This window comes from Aptenodytes patagonicus, chromosome 2 (genome assembly GCF_965638725.1).
Source record: "Aptenodytes patagonicus chromosome 2, bAptPat1.pri.cur, whole genome shotgun sequence".
Taxonomy (NCBI): domain Eukaryota; kingdom Metazoa; phylum Chordata; class Aves; order Sphenisciformes; family Spheniscidae; genus Aptenodytes; species Aptenodytes patagonicus.
The window spans coordinates 123,123,892-123,141,775 of record NC_134950.1 but is presented as its reverse complement, the minus strand read 5'-3'; the positions used below and the strand labels follow the sequence as shown (position 1 = coordinate 123,141,775).

At 39.9% G+C, this 17,884-nt stretch overlaps 1 protein-coding gene across 3 annotated transcripts in view; it reads left to right on the top strand.

Annotated features, from left to right (window-relative positions):
• The window catches only part of TMEM108 (transmembrane protein 108), a 173,532-nt gene that overhangs the window by 81,040 nt on the left and 74,608 nt on the right, over positions 1-17,884 (top strand). For all 3 annotated transcript variants that reach the window (XM_076332309.1, XM_076332307.1, XM_076332308.1), the window contains one exon: positions 4,928-5,009. In XM_076332309.1, coding sequence (XP_076188424.1) covers positions 4,970-5,009 — 40 coding nt within the window. In that variant the 5' untranslated portion in view covers positions 4,928-4,969. The remainder of the gene's footprint in view (positions 1-4,927; positions 5,010-17,884) is intronic.

The following is a 17,884-nucleotide window of genomic DNA, read 5'->3' as shown; positions in this document are numbered from 1 at the left end:
CATAATGAATGGCTGGGAGCTGTCAGCTCTTTTGGACTCTCTTGACTTCTATTCATCATTATGTCTTCATTGTCCTCTTTAATTTAGCTGTGATGTTGAGGGGATCGCTTACTGTGAAAGACAATATTGCTCGCTGTCCATAGGGATTTCACACATTTCTTCATCATCCTGTGTAAGATAAACTATATGTGAAATACTGTGCACTAAAAAGGGCAAAATATGTAAGTCCATTTCAGACACCAAATGCTTCGCTGGTATTTTCAAACACAGGTATCTGAGGCTAGGCATATGACACCTTTTCTGGATACAAATTTCCACCAATTTAACTACTGAAGGTGGGTCTTTCTGGATTGAAATTGGTTTGAGTACAAACTTGCACTAGCTTTATTACTTTGTTTCAAAATATACTAGTAGGTACACCAATATGAATTACAATATAGAAAAAAACCAAAAGTCATAATTAGTCCGTTATTTCCTGGTTTTCAGAGGAGAGACAGTGGGTGTTCGGAGTAATTGGTATGCCCATTTACTTGGAGACCTAAATATGGATCTAGGAAATCAAGGTTAAGAATCTTTTTTTTTAAAAAACAAAAACAACTTAATCAAAGATCTGGTATATTTGTAACAGATAATTCCCTCAAATACTCAGAATGGCTTATCAAATATTAAAGCACAGTATGTTTTAAAATTAATATTTTGGAGACATGTACTCCCGAGAAAACTCAGGGAAGTGTTAAAAAATAGAGTGAGGATAAAATGGGTACAAAATTGAGGTACTCAGATTAGATTTTTGATTATTAAATTTTAACACACATTTTCCAAATCTGTTTTTTTTTTTCCAAGACCATTTTTGTTTCTGTTCACTCTTCATGTTTTTTTCTTCTTGTAAGTGACAGTTGGTGTATTTAAAACAGGTGGCAATACTCTGGTTTTACATTAATCTGCCCAAGGTCAGGAACTGGCTGTGTGTCTGCATTTTCCATCTGCACGTGCACAACTCTGCTAATCTATTAGTGCCTAAAACTGTATGCTCAAATACTTAAGAAAACACGGGTCAGTGAACTGGACCTCTCTCAGCTACCAGCCGCTCAATATGTAACCTTTCTTGCTTGTGATAAATAAATGTATTTATCACAGAAGACCTGCAAAAGATTTTCATAAACTAAAGACTACGAAACCCAGGTACTTCCAGGAAAAGAACTTTTGGATTAGGGGTGCCTGCATGGCCATGAGATAGTACTGTGATGGCTGGACATGGGTTAATACTCAGAAAGGAGGTTTCCTCTGCAGCTTTTCAAAGGCCTGACCATGAATCTTTGCTTTCTCTCCTTAGAGATACAGAAGATTTTCCATGATTGAACTGTGATTGGAAGCTGCTGAAATTAGTATTAGTGTTGAAACTGTGGCAACTTCAGAAGCTGTTATATACAATAGGTGTATGTTTGTTATATAATAATAATAATAATAATAATAATAATAATAATAATAATAATTCTGCCCTTCATTGCCATCTCTCAGAAATGTCATGGTGGTAAAATGGCAGATGAAATTCGGTGCTGATAATTGCAAAGTCACATACATAGGCAAAAAACAGTCCTAGCTCTACATACCTGAGGAGGGACTCCAGATGAGTTGTTGCCATTCAGGGGTTTGTAGCAGGCAGCTCTATAAAACAGTGGAGTAAAGCTCAGCAGCAGTTACAAAGGAAAAGAGAATCGTAGGCAGAATTGGGAACAAAGTACAGAGGAAACAGGAGCCATCACTGTCTAATACGAAAATCCAATACACACCCAAGTTTTGATGGCTGCATGTTATTTTGTTCCCTAGTCCTCAAATCCGAACTGGAAGGGATACGTACAGCTTAAGGTATGATGATTATCAGACATAGGGTATATCTTCTGTATGGAAGAAAGAAAAAGATGAGAATTCCTCAGCTTGAAAAAGAGCTTCTAAATGAGCTAATGAAAGACTAAAATTGCGTATGACACAGAGGAGATAAGTAAGGAATAATTCTTGTCAAGTTAAAAAACATGGCAGCTGAGATACTGTATTCAGCTCAGGGTTGCTGGAAATAGAGCAAGCTATGCCAGGGTGTAAGGATTACTTTACACTCATGTTGTTTCACATGTTATTTCCCTACAGTCCTGCTAGCAGCTAATGTTAAAAGGGTAATGGGCTCGCTGGAGCTTTCACCTGGGTAGGTGCAGCAGTGGTTCCTCTGTTCTTATGTCAGGTCATGATTCAGGCACTTAATGGGATGATGGTTCATCTGCCTGAACTTTGTGCAGCATTGACAGAGGTTGCAAGCAGTCTCTGTCTTTGGAAAACCATCATTGGTGTGATTTGGCTTCTGAACGTATACAAATAAATCTCATAAAATGTCTCTTGCCTTACAATATCTGTAAAATAAATCCTTGCTTTGCATGCATTTCCTGTACACAAGAAATGAGGTCTTAGAAATTATGGAAAGTTTAATTGCAATATTTTCCACTCGTGTTTAAATTTAACCCTAAGTCACACCGAGGACTTTGAAGAAATTGAGAGGTTGTAAGCTCATGGCACCATTTAGTTTATACATCTTCACTGAGTTCTCTATGTATAATTTTATGGCCATATAGTCAAAAAGATAAATCTTCTAAGGGCAACAGAAGAACATAGTGAAAGTTTTCCAGTGCTTATCTTTGTTTCTTTCCCCATATGCATACTAGTTCCTATTTCTTAGCACAGGGTAAATTACCCTAAGAGTCCTGTCTAAATAAATACATACACAAAAGCATACTGTTTATTTTAACTGCAATAACAGAATTTATAAGCAAATACCTTTATACATTATGGGTAGCATTAACATGGAGATGGAAGACAAATAAGGAAAAAATGTGGTTCACAGCCAAAAACTGTATCACATCACAGTTGCCAAGCACAGTTCAAATTATACAAAGTAAATAATGTGCATTTAGGTTTGCAATTTCAGATTCTCCCTTTTTTCCATTGTAATTTTATGACTTCAGATGGGTCAGTGCTTGTAAATCCTGTTTTGACAAAAACTTACAAGCAGAGCCCTTGGGGAAATGGAATCTACATTGTCAGTGGCTTATCTGGTTCTTGTCCTTTCCTGCATATATTTTTATTAATATCTTAATGGATGCTAAACATAGACTTTTTGTATATGTGTCTTTGAAAAGTGCTGTAATAGACTATATGATGTCTATTTATGCATAAAGACTGAGGGCTTTTTACTATGTCTGCTTTGTTGTTTGGTAAACCTTAAGGAGAAAGGGGTGAACAGGAGTGCCTCAGCAAGTTTTCATGGTCAAACAGAGGCATGAGTCTAATTCTGATTTTGATTAAAAAGTAGTAAATTATTTCACAGATGATTGCTTTCATTTAGGAGAAAACACCTTGCAAATACTGACATTTCTGCAAGTTACTCAGATGCTTTTAAGGTCCAGTTTTAAATGGAAAGGAAAGCGTGGGAGAATCAAAAAACACTGTGTTTGTGTACATAAATTTCCGTATCTAATAACTTAACAAAAGATGCTTGGGTTTTGTTACAGAACACAGGCAAGAAAAGTCATGGTCCTTTTGAGGCTTCCACGCTAAAGTCAAACATAGTTCTGTTTTCACAAACTCTTCAGCATTTACTCAGTTCAAAGGTGTTATTCATTGGTTTGACTTGCTTATCTTATGTCTTCAAGATTGCATTTTAAATAAGCTCTGAAAGATTTATATGGGGGCATGTTAAAATGACTCAGATATGTCCCCAGGAGTTCAGAAGATGAAATTATGTTGAACTGAAAACTAGAGGATACTACATGCTATTTAATATTGACAAGAAGCATTTTAGGAGGATGATCTGAGTGTCCTGTCTTTCAAAGTTGGTTATGAATCTTCAGCAAATGCTTTTTTATGGAACGAAGAGCTTAAATGCTGTGTTGTCTTTGGGTACTCAGTGAGACATTACTCACAGCAGTGCTTTGGGACTATATTTGCTTTTCACTTCTGATTTATGCATTTATTTTCCTCACAATGTGAATAATTAATATCAGCATGATTGGGATTTATTTTTTCATAATATTTTTAAAACTGAGGTGAAAAATATCTGTGACAAGTATTTGAAAATACCATCTGAGGACACATAAAATGTTATTAATCACCTCCCAAGTGGGCAAAGGCGGGGAGATGGGGTGGTCAGGTATTTTTGCCACATCCCATTTTCAGACAGCAGTTACAAGAATTATGAGATTCCCTCCTACACCAAGATAGTTCAGTTTAGGAGAAATAGAAAGTTTCCAAGGACATAGAGAAGATTCTCCAGTTGCCGCAGCTCTAGCTGCGGCCCAGGTAGCTGTTGGGGTAGGTCAGGAGGTGATACGAGCTACAACAGCTGTCTAACGTGAAGTTGAAAATTGCCAGGACAAAGCTGCCCTCTGTGCTACCATTTCAACACAGTTTGGGATCTCCCCGCTGCGGCACCACTGAAGTTCTGATTTGGAAAGGAGTGTGGATTTTCTCCTCACTGTACTTCTTGAGGGATGCGAAAAGGTGAGACTTGGGGAGGAGACTCCAGCCCTGTGTGCCCAGCACAGCTGCCTCGTGTTTGCTCTTCCAGTGAGGATCCTTTCTCCAAACTAAAAAGAATCTTGTGAGATCGATTTTAGCAAGTCATAGGCACAATGTGAAAGTAATTCTCAGTGTGTGTATTTTGTATACTCCTGAGAATTTTTCCCCTTTTTGGCCATAGCTCTACCCTTCACTGCCAAGCTGTTGGAGAGCATGGCTAACACAAGCAAAGCACAGTTAGGCAATTTCCCATTGCTAATCAATACAGTTTTCCTGTGAAGCTTCATCTTACTTTTTAATCAACAGGTATAACAATAGAACATATATTTTGTAATAAATAATTTTCTTCTCTTGATTTCTTTGACAGAATCATGAATAAACTGGCAGACCAGCAGGACCACATGATACCATGAAGAGAAGCTTACAGGTCCTCTATTGCCAACTGTTTAGTAAGTAAATATTAATATTTTTTTTTTCTGTAAGAAAGGAAATATTCAAATCCTTACATAAGATAGTAATATTTATGCAGGGCACAATTCAGGGAAGTACTTAGCCATGTGCCTTGCTTCAGGTACCTGGGGGAACCGTATGGTGTTAACTGAGGTATTTGGAGATGTATTAAAAAACCGAATTGAAGTATCAGTTGATTCTGCAGAGTCTTGCACAAGAGTAAAAGTGATTCACCATGCCTTGCAACTGTGAATGCCCTCAGAAAAATGAGATGCAGAAACAGAGGAGGATGGTGGTTGGAAGAAATAATGCAACGGTTTTGTAGTCATGGTTTTTGTCTAGTTCTCAGTGGACAAAAGGGATACATACCATATGGCACATCTGGTGCTGGTCTTTCAATAAAAGATCTACGAGTGAGGGAAGGGAGCCCCAGATTCACCCAGCCCTAAATTCTGCATCACTTCCTGAGATGACTAGTTTCTTTTTTCTAAGTTTTGGCTTTCAGAAGAGTCACCCAGTATGAAAGTCCAGCAAAACAACTCAGGCGAAATTTAGACTGTGTAGATGGGTGCTGCCTCCCCTATTCACGGGAGTAAAGCAAGGTTTTAGGTGTAAAACCATATTGACACTGTTTGGGCATTTCTGTATACTAACAATTTTCTGTGTCAACATCACAAGCAACAGCTTTTCTTCGAAATCTTAGAGTTTAAATAAAATAAGAATAGACACAATGTAAGTGTAATCACTCTGTCATATGTTTTACAAAGGAAATTGCTAATTTACAGTAAGAATCTAAAAAAGTTTTTTTTCATGTGGTCTCTTCAGCAGAATTTCTGACTTAAAGATAAGCATTATAGTACACAATTTTGTATGGATTTCTCTTATTCTAGTCCAAGCAAGACAGAAACCTGAAAATCATGCTTAGTATGCATGGAATGAACAATGCAAGGACTATTGCTTTTATTGGCATGTGTGAAAATGAAGTCTAACAAATATTTTATGGACTGTTACAGAAATCTGGTTAATAGCATATCTTTGCTTTACTCATTACCATCAGGTTATAAAGTGAGAGATTTCTTTTTACTTGCTAGATTGGCTGGTGTTCCTATTCTTATTTACAGCTTCTCCTGTGACATAGGAGAAATTCAGCTGTGTCTACACGGCATCTGAGGGGGAACTCCAGAGGTGCACCCAAGACCATTTTGCTCTAGTGAGCATAAAGCTAGGCCAGATGTGCCTAGGCGGCCTGCCCAGCATACCTTTGGCTCCCAGAGGTTGGGTGCTTGGCTGGAGTGCAAAGGGGGAGAGCTCCTCGGGGAGGACTATAACCAGAAACCCACTGACAGCAGTGTGGGGTCTGTGGTAGTTTTACAATAGCTAAGGACCCAGAATACTTTATGTCACATTTTGACGTGTTTCTGCATGTTGAATAGTAACTTAATCCTAAAATGATCTCAGTTGCTGGAGCAACTTTAGGTTCATTGTAATGAAAATATGAAACTAAACTGTATGAATACATTTCTATCAACATGGTAGGGGAAAAAAGGAAGGTATAATCTACATCCAACCTATCACAGTACTGGGTCTTTCTGTAATTTTTTTTTTTTAATATCGTGCTTCCCTGTTTGGCAGCATTCCCCTTTGTTATCTCTGCTGCTTTAAACTGTATTTTTCAGGGTAATATGTTGAAGATCTAGGCAGCAAATAGAGGAACACTGAAAATGAAGAGGGAAAGACTGAGCAAACTATATATATATACACACACACACATATATGGTATGAATAGGCAACGATATTGTGAACTCCATGAGGTAATTTGAAAAGATGGATTCTGACCATACTATTTCTACTGACAGATAAACAAACTGCTTTATTTCTGAGTGCAGCAAAGATGTGTACTAAATGTAGTTATCATTAAGAAATGCAACAGCTATAGCTATATGAGAGATATTTTGGGCATCTGGATTGAGTTTTTTCACTGGCTGGTTGGTTGGCTGGTTTATAAGAAGCCTATGGCACGATCCACCAAGTTACTTAATTCCTATTAAATCAGTTTTCTTTTAGATGCCCTGTAGGTGTGTTACTTAAGTTTACTTTTTCCCTGGTTACACCATTTTTAGTATTCTAAAAACAATCTCCAGAGAGTGCATTCTGCAACCAAGGAAGAGGAAATTACTTTAATGTGTTTCCTGTAACTGTTCTTTATGCTATAAGAGGGGCCTGCAGCATGGTCTTACTTGTTTCATTTGCACAAAAGAGGGAAAATTGCTGCTACTATGCAGAGAAGGAAAAAAACCCCGAACCTTCAAAGAAAGTGTCAAACGAGGATGTTCTACTTTGGGCCGATTCACCAGTATCCTACACCTGCCTGCCTTCCTCATCTGCAGCTGCAACAAGTGGGTCCATGGTGCTGCCTCTCTGATGTGGCAGGATTTTCATCTTGTCTGCTGTGTTATGAGTGATTAATTGAGGCTTAGGGCTATAGAGAAGGGCCCTATGTATGTACTCTTGTGAGTCAAAAACTGGGATGGCTTGAACAAAGTGTTGGTGGTTTTTGTAGAAACAGTGATCAGCTGGAGAGACAAAACTCTCTCTGTGCTTGTGTGAGCGTGCCTGTGGCTAAGGAAATGTAGGAAGAAGTAGTTTCATTCCCAAACTGATCTGTTGCTATGGGGCTTGTCACATCTTGGTTGAGTCCCAGCTGTGCCACTGGGCCAGTAGTGGCTACACCCTTCTGTGTATTTGTTTCCACCTCTGTTCATTTGTGCTGTGTTCAGCTGTGTCTGTGCAGTGTCTGAGACAGTGGGACCCTCGTACTCATGAGGACTGCTTGGCTTTGGGGCTAGAAGAAAAGACTTATGTAGACATTTGTCTGATTTACAGACTAGTGGGATTAATTAGCTGTATTTTTGAAAGTCAGGCCCATATCTAAATAAGGTTTTAAATGTAGCATATGTCTTTTTTTGCGAATTTTAGATAAGTTATGTAATCAGTCTATTGCCATCCATATTCTTCTGCTGTGCTATCCAAAATGAGCATATTCCATCCATTAATGCTGATCAAGAATAGTATGTGAAAATGGCACTAGCAGCAGCTGCTCTTTTGAATATGGTTGTAGCTGGCTTGAATCTGATCCCAGTTGCCAAGAGGTAGACTTTGTAAAAATTGCAGTGCTACGTTTGGCCCAGGACAGGGGCTCTGAGCAATGCTACTTTACCTCTAATCATTCATAATTTATGAATAAGTAATTAAACATGTGATGTAACTGTAAAGAAGCAGTGCTTTCAAACTGTTTCTTCAAAGATTCCATGTAATCTGAAATCTCTAAGACATTTAAAAAAAACATAAAATGATTAAAACAAAAAATTTGGAAGAGGTTTCTTAGTGAGAGCTCTTTGAAGTCACTAGCTAGATTGAGTTGATGAGGACCAATTAAAGCAAAACATGTGTCCACAATTTGCTGCCATTTGTTCTAGGCACATCTTTATGGATGAAGTTTGTTGCCTCTATAATGATGAAGATGCAAATGCCTTTCCCAGGAGGCTGAGCTATCTCCATTTTTTATAAAGACCTAATGTGATGATTTAAGCCCTACAGCATGAGCCACAATATGTCTGCACTTCTTCTAATAAAACATGCACATTATAATTTCCCATGCATGCACTTTTCACAAAGGGCTTCCAAGTTGCAAATAAACAGGAGAAAAATGTGGAGAAAGGTGAAGCCCTTGGCACGTGAGCTGTATACGAGACTTTCTTACTTCAGACATTTATTTTCCTGAAAAATGGAAGGACTATCTTCTGTTTACTGACAGCACCAGCATCTGTATGAGGACCTGTCATCATAGCATCTGGAAATAAACGCCAGTCTGAGTGTTTCCTCATGCCATTATCACTTACTGTGTTCCCAGGCATCACTCTTTCATCACCAAGGCCTGGCACAATGCCCAGTAATATCAATAGAAAGATCCTCCGATGTACAGGCTTGCACTCTGTAGCAAACATGGCAGTGAGTGGCCGTGCCTTATAATACAGGCTGTCACAAATCTTGTATCCCCTTGCTGTGGATGCAGCTCGCCTTCCTCGGTTTTAACTGGCAGCCTTTCGGTTAAGTCTCTTGCGGTGAAGTTCACGCTGTAGAAAGAGTTAGCACAAGCCAGTGCTCCATTCAGGTCTGAAGCAAGTCCAGGGGCTCATCCCTCTTTTCATAAATATTTGATAAGCATTGTGAAATTCCTATTTTAGAGAAGACCCAATTCTCAGTGCCTTCTGAAAGGTGCTGAGCAGCATTATCTCCTAATGCCTATTGCCTCTAATAGGAACCAACACCCACCGACTCCTGTTTCTATCGCCAAATACCATCTGTGAATAATTACGTGGTATTAATAAGATGGTATGCCCTGATGGCTCGTTTATACAAGCCATATACATGGCTTGTTTTATAGCAAGTGGGGAGGCATGGTAACAGTAGAAAAAAGGTTACTGCCAGAAGCAGGAGAATAACCTGTTCTCTGCCCATAGTAGTAGATAAGGCATGAAGAAATGCATTCATAGAGCACGTAGCTTGACGTTAGACATCAGGCAAAAATGCTTTAGCAGGTTAGGACATTGAAACGCTAGAACAGGCTAGTCAGGAGGACTTTAGTCTGCCACTGAGGCACCAAATGGAAAAAAACATCTCTCGGGAGACAGAGGTCATCTAGATGATTTCAAAAGCTCCCATCAAACCCTCTGATCCTGTGACCACTAGGTACTGTGTCCTTAGCGCAAATGAGCCTGCTTGCTTTGACAGAGGGCTCTCAGTTTTCACGAGCTATGTATAATTAATCCGTGCGATAGAAATGTACAGCTGACGTATGCTTAAAGGTACTGGGGATCACTTGATACAGATCAGCAGAGAGTCTCTTCCTATCATTCACGAGGACTCACAGAGAGAAAAGTAAACATTTTTGTTGTGCTCTGTTAGGCTGGTAGGTGTTAGCTTGAGCAAAGAGAGCAGCAGGGAGTGGTTATCCAGCAACGGATTCCGTCTGGTTTGCTTAAAAATTAGAAAGGTAAACAGCCTCTGGGTATGCAGTGTTTCATGTACAAAGCTTTTTGGGATACTTGCTGGGCTGGAGCATTTGTACTTGAGAGTCACGTGGCTTGGTAACAGACTGCCCATCGGGCAGCTCACAGCAAGCCGTCCATCAACACTTGCTTTTCCCAGAATTCAATTAAAGGTTGTTGCTTCAGTTTCTCAGTAAAAACTTTGCCTTCTTGAAAGAAGCTGCAACTTTCCATTTTGTGATCCCTTCCTGGAAAACAGACCTTTTTAAAGAGAGTTTTAAAAGCAAACTGATGCACCTTATAAAGAAACTAAATTGAATATGCATTTTCTTATCAGATGTAGGCTCCGGTGTCCTTGATGTGCCCTTTAGTGAGATTTCAGCTGCACACACACAAGAATGTGTGTTCCTGCTCGCTGCCTGGATAAGCACAACTCTGTGAATCGGATGGCTCTTGTGATCCTAAACCTGAAATTGTTCCCATGAATAGTTTGCAATATTTATTTTAAATTTGCTGGTTCCATGAACGTTCTTGCTCTTAAAGACATTACAGTTTGGTAGCATTTCACAGATTGCACAAACTCATTAAAGAGTTTGAGGTACATCTTTTGGGGAGGGGATGTTCTGCCTTGTTCTGCCAAGAGCAGATATAAATTTAGGACACAGCAACCCTCTCAAACAACTAACATATTGTGAAAACTTCTCCACTGTTCTTGCAAATTTGCTGAAACACAGAAAGATGTGGAATAGGCCTGGGGCTGTAGAATTTCAGGTCATGGTTTAAGTCCTTGACGCTGAATTTGGGATAAAAAGCCAACAGACAGTTACTTTATTATATTTGCTCTTTCTATTGGCAAGCAAGCAATTCGTGCCTTTGCACGTATCATTTGATAGTCTTATTATGTTCTTGGCATTAAGTACCTTCAATTTTATGCTTATACTGTATATTTTTCAAAATTAATGAGAACCTGGATAACTTCCCAGTGTTCATATTCATCAAGCATTCACACACCAGTTGTGGGACATTCTGGTAACAATGTCCATGACCGTTATGCTAGAAGACCAAGAGATATTAAATACACACGTATAAATATGGATGTGTACCCAAGTTGGAAAGTGCTGCAAGGATTTGGTTTTAAAATTCCTTTCTGTCTTGTTAAAACAATAATTTGATAGGTCAAAAATGAATCCACAATATTATTTTCATCTTACGTTGTGAATTATTTGTGTCTTGGACCTGAAGCAATCCCTATTGTACGACAATGTATCTGTCTAATCTTCTGTTTTAGATTCAGTATTGTTTGCCTCAAGCCTTTAGAGACAGGTTTTAGAGGGAGAGTGAATAGGCAGGAGTACAAATTTGACTTTTCTCTATTTTCCCTTTCAAAAGTCTATTCATCCATCTCTAATAGAAATGAAACTTCAGGAACAAAGACTTAGCAGCTTGTGCAATTTCATGTGTGTGTCTTTGAGACTCAGCGTCAAGTCAAGTGGAGGAAGAAATGTTCCTGATATGCAGACAGGAGCCTAAGCGACCATGAAATATTGATCCTATTGAGTTCGGTGGCAAAACTCCCATTGACTTTAGTAGGATTGGGATTTTATTCCCAGTCTTTATGTTCCCAGCTTGCTTTGATGTGTTGCATTATAAAACAAAAACATCCTGTCAAACATTTATTTCCTTCCCCAAGGCCTTCTTTTCTTGCTGGCTGTGCCTAAGAGACATTAGTATGTTTTTCACAATATTGCAATAAAGCCCTAATCCAGCAAAGGCAGTTAAATATGTAAATAGAGCTCTTCGCATCAGGCAGACTGCTCCTACAGCAATAGGATTCAAGCCATAGGCTTGAATCTCTGTTGGACTGCGTTCCAGTAATTGGACATAAGAAAATTTTTATGTCAGCACGCACGCTGGTGTCTAATGTCCATGAATTTTCCAATGCCTGTGACAGTGCTCCTGTGAGAAAGACAGAAAAATGGCTAACTGTTAGATACTTAATATACATTGTTATCTGATATTCCCCCACATGCGAACTGCCATGCACATGGACGTGTACCATTGGTATCGGTAATACAGTGATATTTATACCGCTGTGTTAGGTGCTGGAACTTTCATATATTAAAAATGTCTTTCACTTTTTGCAAAGCCTTTGAACTCTTCTCCCTCCACCCACCCCTTGGCACTCTACATCCCATTATTTTTGAACAAGGAAGACCTAACTGTGGAGGTTATGCCAGCTTTGATCGCTCCTTTATGTGTCCATTGTAGCTTACTGCAGGCTGTGTAAATAATTTAGAAGAAATACTTCTAAAACCAAGCTCATTGCAGGCTGTGGAAACAGTTTGGAAGAAATACATATAAAACCAAGTGTCATCCAACTTGGCAGCATGTGATGGGCATTATCCCTGTTTCATCTCTAAATAGCAAATACATAGATGTCCTCTCCGGTTTTATAATAGATCTCCAAAGAACCTGAGCGTATGCCAAAATTTAAGCACATTCAACTCAATGAAAGACTTCAAAACTCCACCTTCAAAAAAACTTGCTGTGAAACATCAATCATCTAAGTTAGTCTTTGGAATAAAGCCATTGCTTTGCAAAGCAGTGCATCCGGCTGGTCTTTATTTTGAAGATAGGCATCTACAAAACTTCCTTGACAAATCAAGGCTTATACATAATTGGTATGAATGTATTGTTTTGTAGTACATTATCGGTTTAAACTATGTATATCCTCTAATGCCTGAAACCTCAAGGGCAGGATGTGCTCCCAAGGTCTGGAAAAAGCTGACAGCCTCATTTCACATGATTTTTTTCCCCACATTATTCTTGGATGAAAGGAAGATGTTTGTTATGTGTACCACAAAAGATGTTTGAAAAGTGACCTTAGCAGCAACAATACTCTACCCCTGCTATAGTAACTTAAAACCACATCCCTTCAGCTAGAGAAAGCAAGGGAACCGCAACCCCAAGGCCATGTTTTCTTGGGATGGAGGAGCTGGGTCCCCATACTGGCTGGTGTGTCTGTTGGAATGTGTGCCACAAGTGCGCAGAAGAAACCCACCACTCCAGGTTTTGAAGGAATAGTGCTGTGTAGCCCTGCCAGCTTTCCCATCACTGAGCTTTTCTATACTGTGATGATGACATGGTTCTTCGAGCTACTCTTTTCACTCAAGACCAGGCTCCTGTCATATCCAGGGACAAGGGCAGGATTTTGGGGCCAGGTTTTCCAAATCAGCAAATGTATAACAACTCAGTTGGCCGCTCAGTGAGTTTTCCTAAGTAGCTAAGCAGGTTAACCAGGTGTTCATCTGCTTTTCATCTTAATGGTAGCTAAGTATGAAACTTCTGCAGGTGCCTTTAAGAATTGCGCTAGGCATGTCTGTTTGCATATGGAGTGCCAAGATACTTTAGAAAATCTCATCCCTTTTCTCCTAATATAAAGGAGCAGACTTTGTTTCAAAACTATGTAATACAGTGCAGAACATAAGTCTTTTGCTTCAGAGTTGATGAATAATAATTGGTGCTTACTAAGACCGAGTTATAAAGAAAGGGAAAAAAAAAACCAGAAGGGGGACTGAATCAAGTACACATTTACAGTTCCTAGTAGTGGTAACAAATGCTTCTTACTCAGTACTTTATAAAGTCACGGCATTGTGTAGACATTAATTAGTTGATTTAGGTTCCAGTGAAATTACACAATTAATTTAAGTCTCCAATTTAAAATGTTACAGCTGATGAGCTGATCTGTCTCATGTTCTAGGAGAAGCATTCTGTCCTTTCTATACGCTCCCACATGCATTTGGTCCACAAAGTCTGCTCTTGCATGTTCATGCTGCCACGCAGCTTGCCATGGTCAGAGTAGCTTTCACAAGACGATGCTTTCTAATTCTGCTATAACAGATTCCAGCTGCTGGGAGAAGAAGAAGGAAGAGAAACCTTTTTTGTATCCTGTCAGTGAAGGGATCATCAGGGAAGGAAGCAATGCAGGGTGGGGAGAGATGGCTGGATATTCCTCTTAATAAAGCAGATATATTAATTTCTTATTGCAGGTATAGTTGCAATCTGTAGGTGTATTTCATATACCCACTAAAACACTTGTGCTGATCAGATTTATTGGGTGCATATTCTTGATTCACTATACTGTTGTTCTTACTCTGTACTGCTGGTGCATATAGATCTCTTTCAAGCCACTGCCATCATTAGTAGAAGCACATGTCCAGTCCTGTGACACCTGTGATAGAATAAAGCATGCTCTGCATAGAAATCTGAAATATTACTTAGGTGGAAATGTTCAGACCATACAACAGACTCTATCTCATTGTGGTCTTTAACCCATGGACCTTCCTTATTGCTGGAAAGGGAACAAGCAATTCCCTCTCATCCCTGAGGAATATTGGTCTTAAATAGCGTGATAACCAATGTCATCAGTAGTTATGAGTCATTGCAGGAGAACCTAAAAGAGTTTGAAAATATGTGCACTTATGCAAGACCTCACATCACATTTCACTGTGGCTTTCAGAGTGAACCATGGAGTATTAGTGACAGTACTTTTGTGTAAACTGCATGAAAACCAGCATGATTTCTGGCCAGATTGTAAGTCCATTTTGTAAATCCCGGAGCTTTGTAGCTGCTGGAATTCCCTTGCAGCCAGCCTGTGAGGGGCTCTCAGTACTTCAACATGAAGTTTCTAATTCTTTATGCATTTGAAAAAGGCACTGCTTCTTGAAGTTAGCATCCCATGGGAAGGAGAATGATGACTTTGCAGTATCATCTAAAGCATTAGATATTAGTGGCTCCTGTAGAAGCTACAAATTCATTATGGTATCACAGCTTCTCATTGCTGAGGGCATTAACAATTAACATACAGACACCACAATTAAGATGTCAAAGAGAAGAAAGTGAAGATAACAAACAATGAGAGTACCTGATAAATGGACAACAGTATGCTCGCAGGGCAAACCACTTGTATTTGTATATAGAGAGTTAATTCAGAGCCTTAAAGCACAGGGAGAGAAAGAAAATGGTTTCAAACCCTGTGATCTGTTGGCCTTGTCTTGGAGGTAGAATGGAGTAATTATCTCCCATTTTATGTCTTTCGCCTCAGTAGTGCTCGGGTTTGGCTGTGTTGTTTCCTTAGAGCAACTGGCCATTTCACCCAGTTTAAAGCTGTTTTATTCTGCCATTTCAGGAAGGAAGAGCTGTTTTTTCTGATCGAGGCCCTATACGTGCCCGAGAGCCTCATGTCAAATCCCTGCCCCGAGACCTACTTCTTAACGCTGAGGTTGTGAAGCATAAAGTTAATCACATTACAGTCTGCTGCACAGAAGTGCCCTGACAGTTATTGAGGATGAAGCCTGCGCCAGAGAGAGGAAGAGCAATACGTGCTTAGGGAAGGAGGGTGCTCCGAGACTGATTCCCAGGAGCAGACAAGGAGGATACGCAGGAATGGAGTAGTTGCTACAGCTTAATAGGAATGGACACTAGCAGCTTTTTTTTCAAGCAGAGCTATCCCTTAGGAGAGACATCATCTACAAGAAGGAGTAACAGGACCCTGGGCCTCGGCTATGCATATTGCAGTGCATCTTTCCTGGCCCTTGGGAGATTTATGACTGGGACCATTAGTTGCAAAGTCACTGCAAAGCGTGTGTGTGACTGACAGGGAATTAGATATAAATCCTCTGGCCTCTGAGGTGGAGATGGCTGGACTGGAGACAGCATAAGACAGAGAATGCTTAGTGTACATTGTCCAAGAAAGGGCTTCTATGGGAAAAAGGGAAGTCTTCTCTCCTTGTAGTTTACAGAGCCAGAGAAAACCTGGGGTGAGTGGTGTGCAGTGTACCTAGACTTGATTAGCTCTTGTTTCAGGAAAATCTGTTTCAGAAATCAAAGGAAATTCTAAGGAAAATGTCTTGATCTTAATTGTTATTGGGAGCATCTCTTTATCTTCCTGGCTATTGAGCTTCTCCTCTGGATTACAAGTTACCTGTCTTCATTGGTGTTTCCCAGTGTAGAAAATCCATCTTTCTTGTGGAAGGTGACGATGCCATTTGGTGAGTTCATGTGGTTATTCGAAGCCCTGAGAAGGCCACTGCTCCCTCCTGTGCGAGTGCCCTGCTCCTGGCCTCGTGAAATAGGCAGGGCAGCGAACGCAGCAGCAGGGAGAGCTGTGGGGATGCTGTAGCACCAAGCCCAAACCAGGATATCCAGTTAACTGTGCTTCACTGCTATCAGAGCAACATGCCTTTCCCACAGTGGTTTTCACTGGTGTATCAAAATTTTCAGCATTATTCCCCTGGTTTGCAGGCTCTGTTGCGACCCAGAGCTGCACGGCATGGTTCAGCGCAGGAACTTGTGCTTCTCTGGGCTCTGGGCTGGCCATGCTCCAGAGGAGCCCCGTCACAGAAAGAACAGCTTGAGGGTTACATTCAATTAGCATAAATTGCCAAAGGCCTAAAATACGTTGTAGAGCCAGTGTGGATTGTTAAGCCTCAAAACACGCTCCCTTTTTCTTGCTGCTTTTCCTTTGCTGACTCTGGAGGAGAAAAGGCTTAGAGCCCATTTTGTTATTCTCAGAGGAGGGATGTTCCTGATGCAGCTGCAAGAGTGAGGCCTAGTCCGTCTCCTAGTATCAGGGAGACCTTGGGCTGTTGTTCTTGTCGCTGCATTTCTCAGTATGTCCTGTCCTACACGTCTTATCTTTTGAACTGTAAGCATTTTGGGCTAGGGGTTGACAGTATTTGGATGTGTTGTACAGTGCTGAGCGTACATTTGACTCTTAGTTAGTAATTTTAACAATTAATAGGAAATACCATATGGCTAAAAATATTGTAACTCTCAAAAGAATTATTGGGTCATTTATTTTTTGTGCATATGAGTGTGTGCCTCATTTAAGCCAATTATTTTTCTATTAACTGGCATTGGTTATGCCATCCTTCTGCTTTTATTTGTAGAAGTATTCAGATTATTACAGAAAGTGTGAAGAATGAATGAAAAAAGAAATCTGTCTCCCAGTACTTGTCTTTTAAAATTAAATTTGCTGGTTGAATAATCCTACATTTAATCCTCAAAGGGATGTGTCCCCTATAGGGAACATTCTCTGCACCCTCAGGTGCCTGCTGTCAAAATGTCAGAGGATGGGAGGTGAATCCAAATGAGTTCATGAATCCAAATACTCATTTGGAAATCAGGTGGTGTTTGATTATGACGTTACCAACACCTATGCTAACATATTTAATCATAAATGTGAGATTTATGGAGTAGAGACATATTACTCTCAAATTTTAATTTGCAAGTTGTAGTCTGCTTTTCAGACAACACAGCAAAGTTATGATAGAGTCCCTCTTATTCGCTGTCTCTTGACTTATGGGAGACTGGGAAATCTCAATCTGCAGTGTTTCAAGGTGAAATTTTTAAGTCTAGCAGAGGTGATGCTTTTCGGCATGGCACGGACAAGTGTAAAGCCTCTTCTGTGGATTGAAGGGATTCAAGCTTTATATCCATGGAGGAAAGGAGGTCACACATGGTCCTGCTGTATCTCCAAACTGCATATTGTGTGTCCCGCTTTTTGGACTGGAGGCATATTGTCACTGGCTGTGACAAGAGTTTCTGTTCCTGTTCAGTGACTATATTGATAGGAGTGGTATGCTGCCGAGCCCGTGATCTAGCGCAAAGGATGCATCGGTGTGTGTTTGTTCTGGGCAGCATCATTCACAAGGGAATGAAACCCAGATCAAGCATTTGGCTCACCTCGGTACTTAAATCATCAATGTAGTATGTACAGTTGATTTTTAAAGTAATGCATGAGCTTATAGAGGTGTATTTCTCTA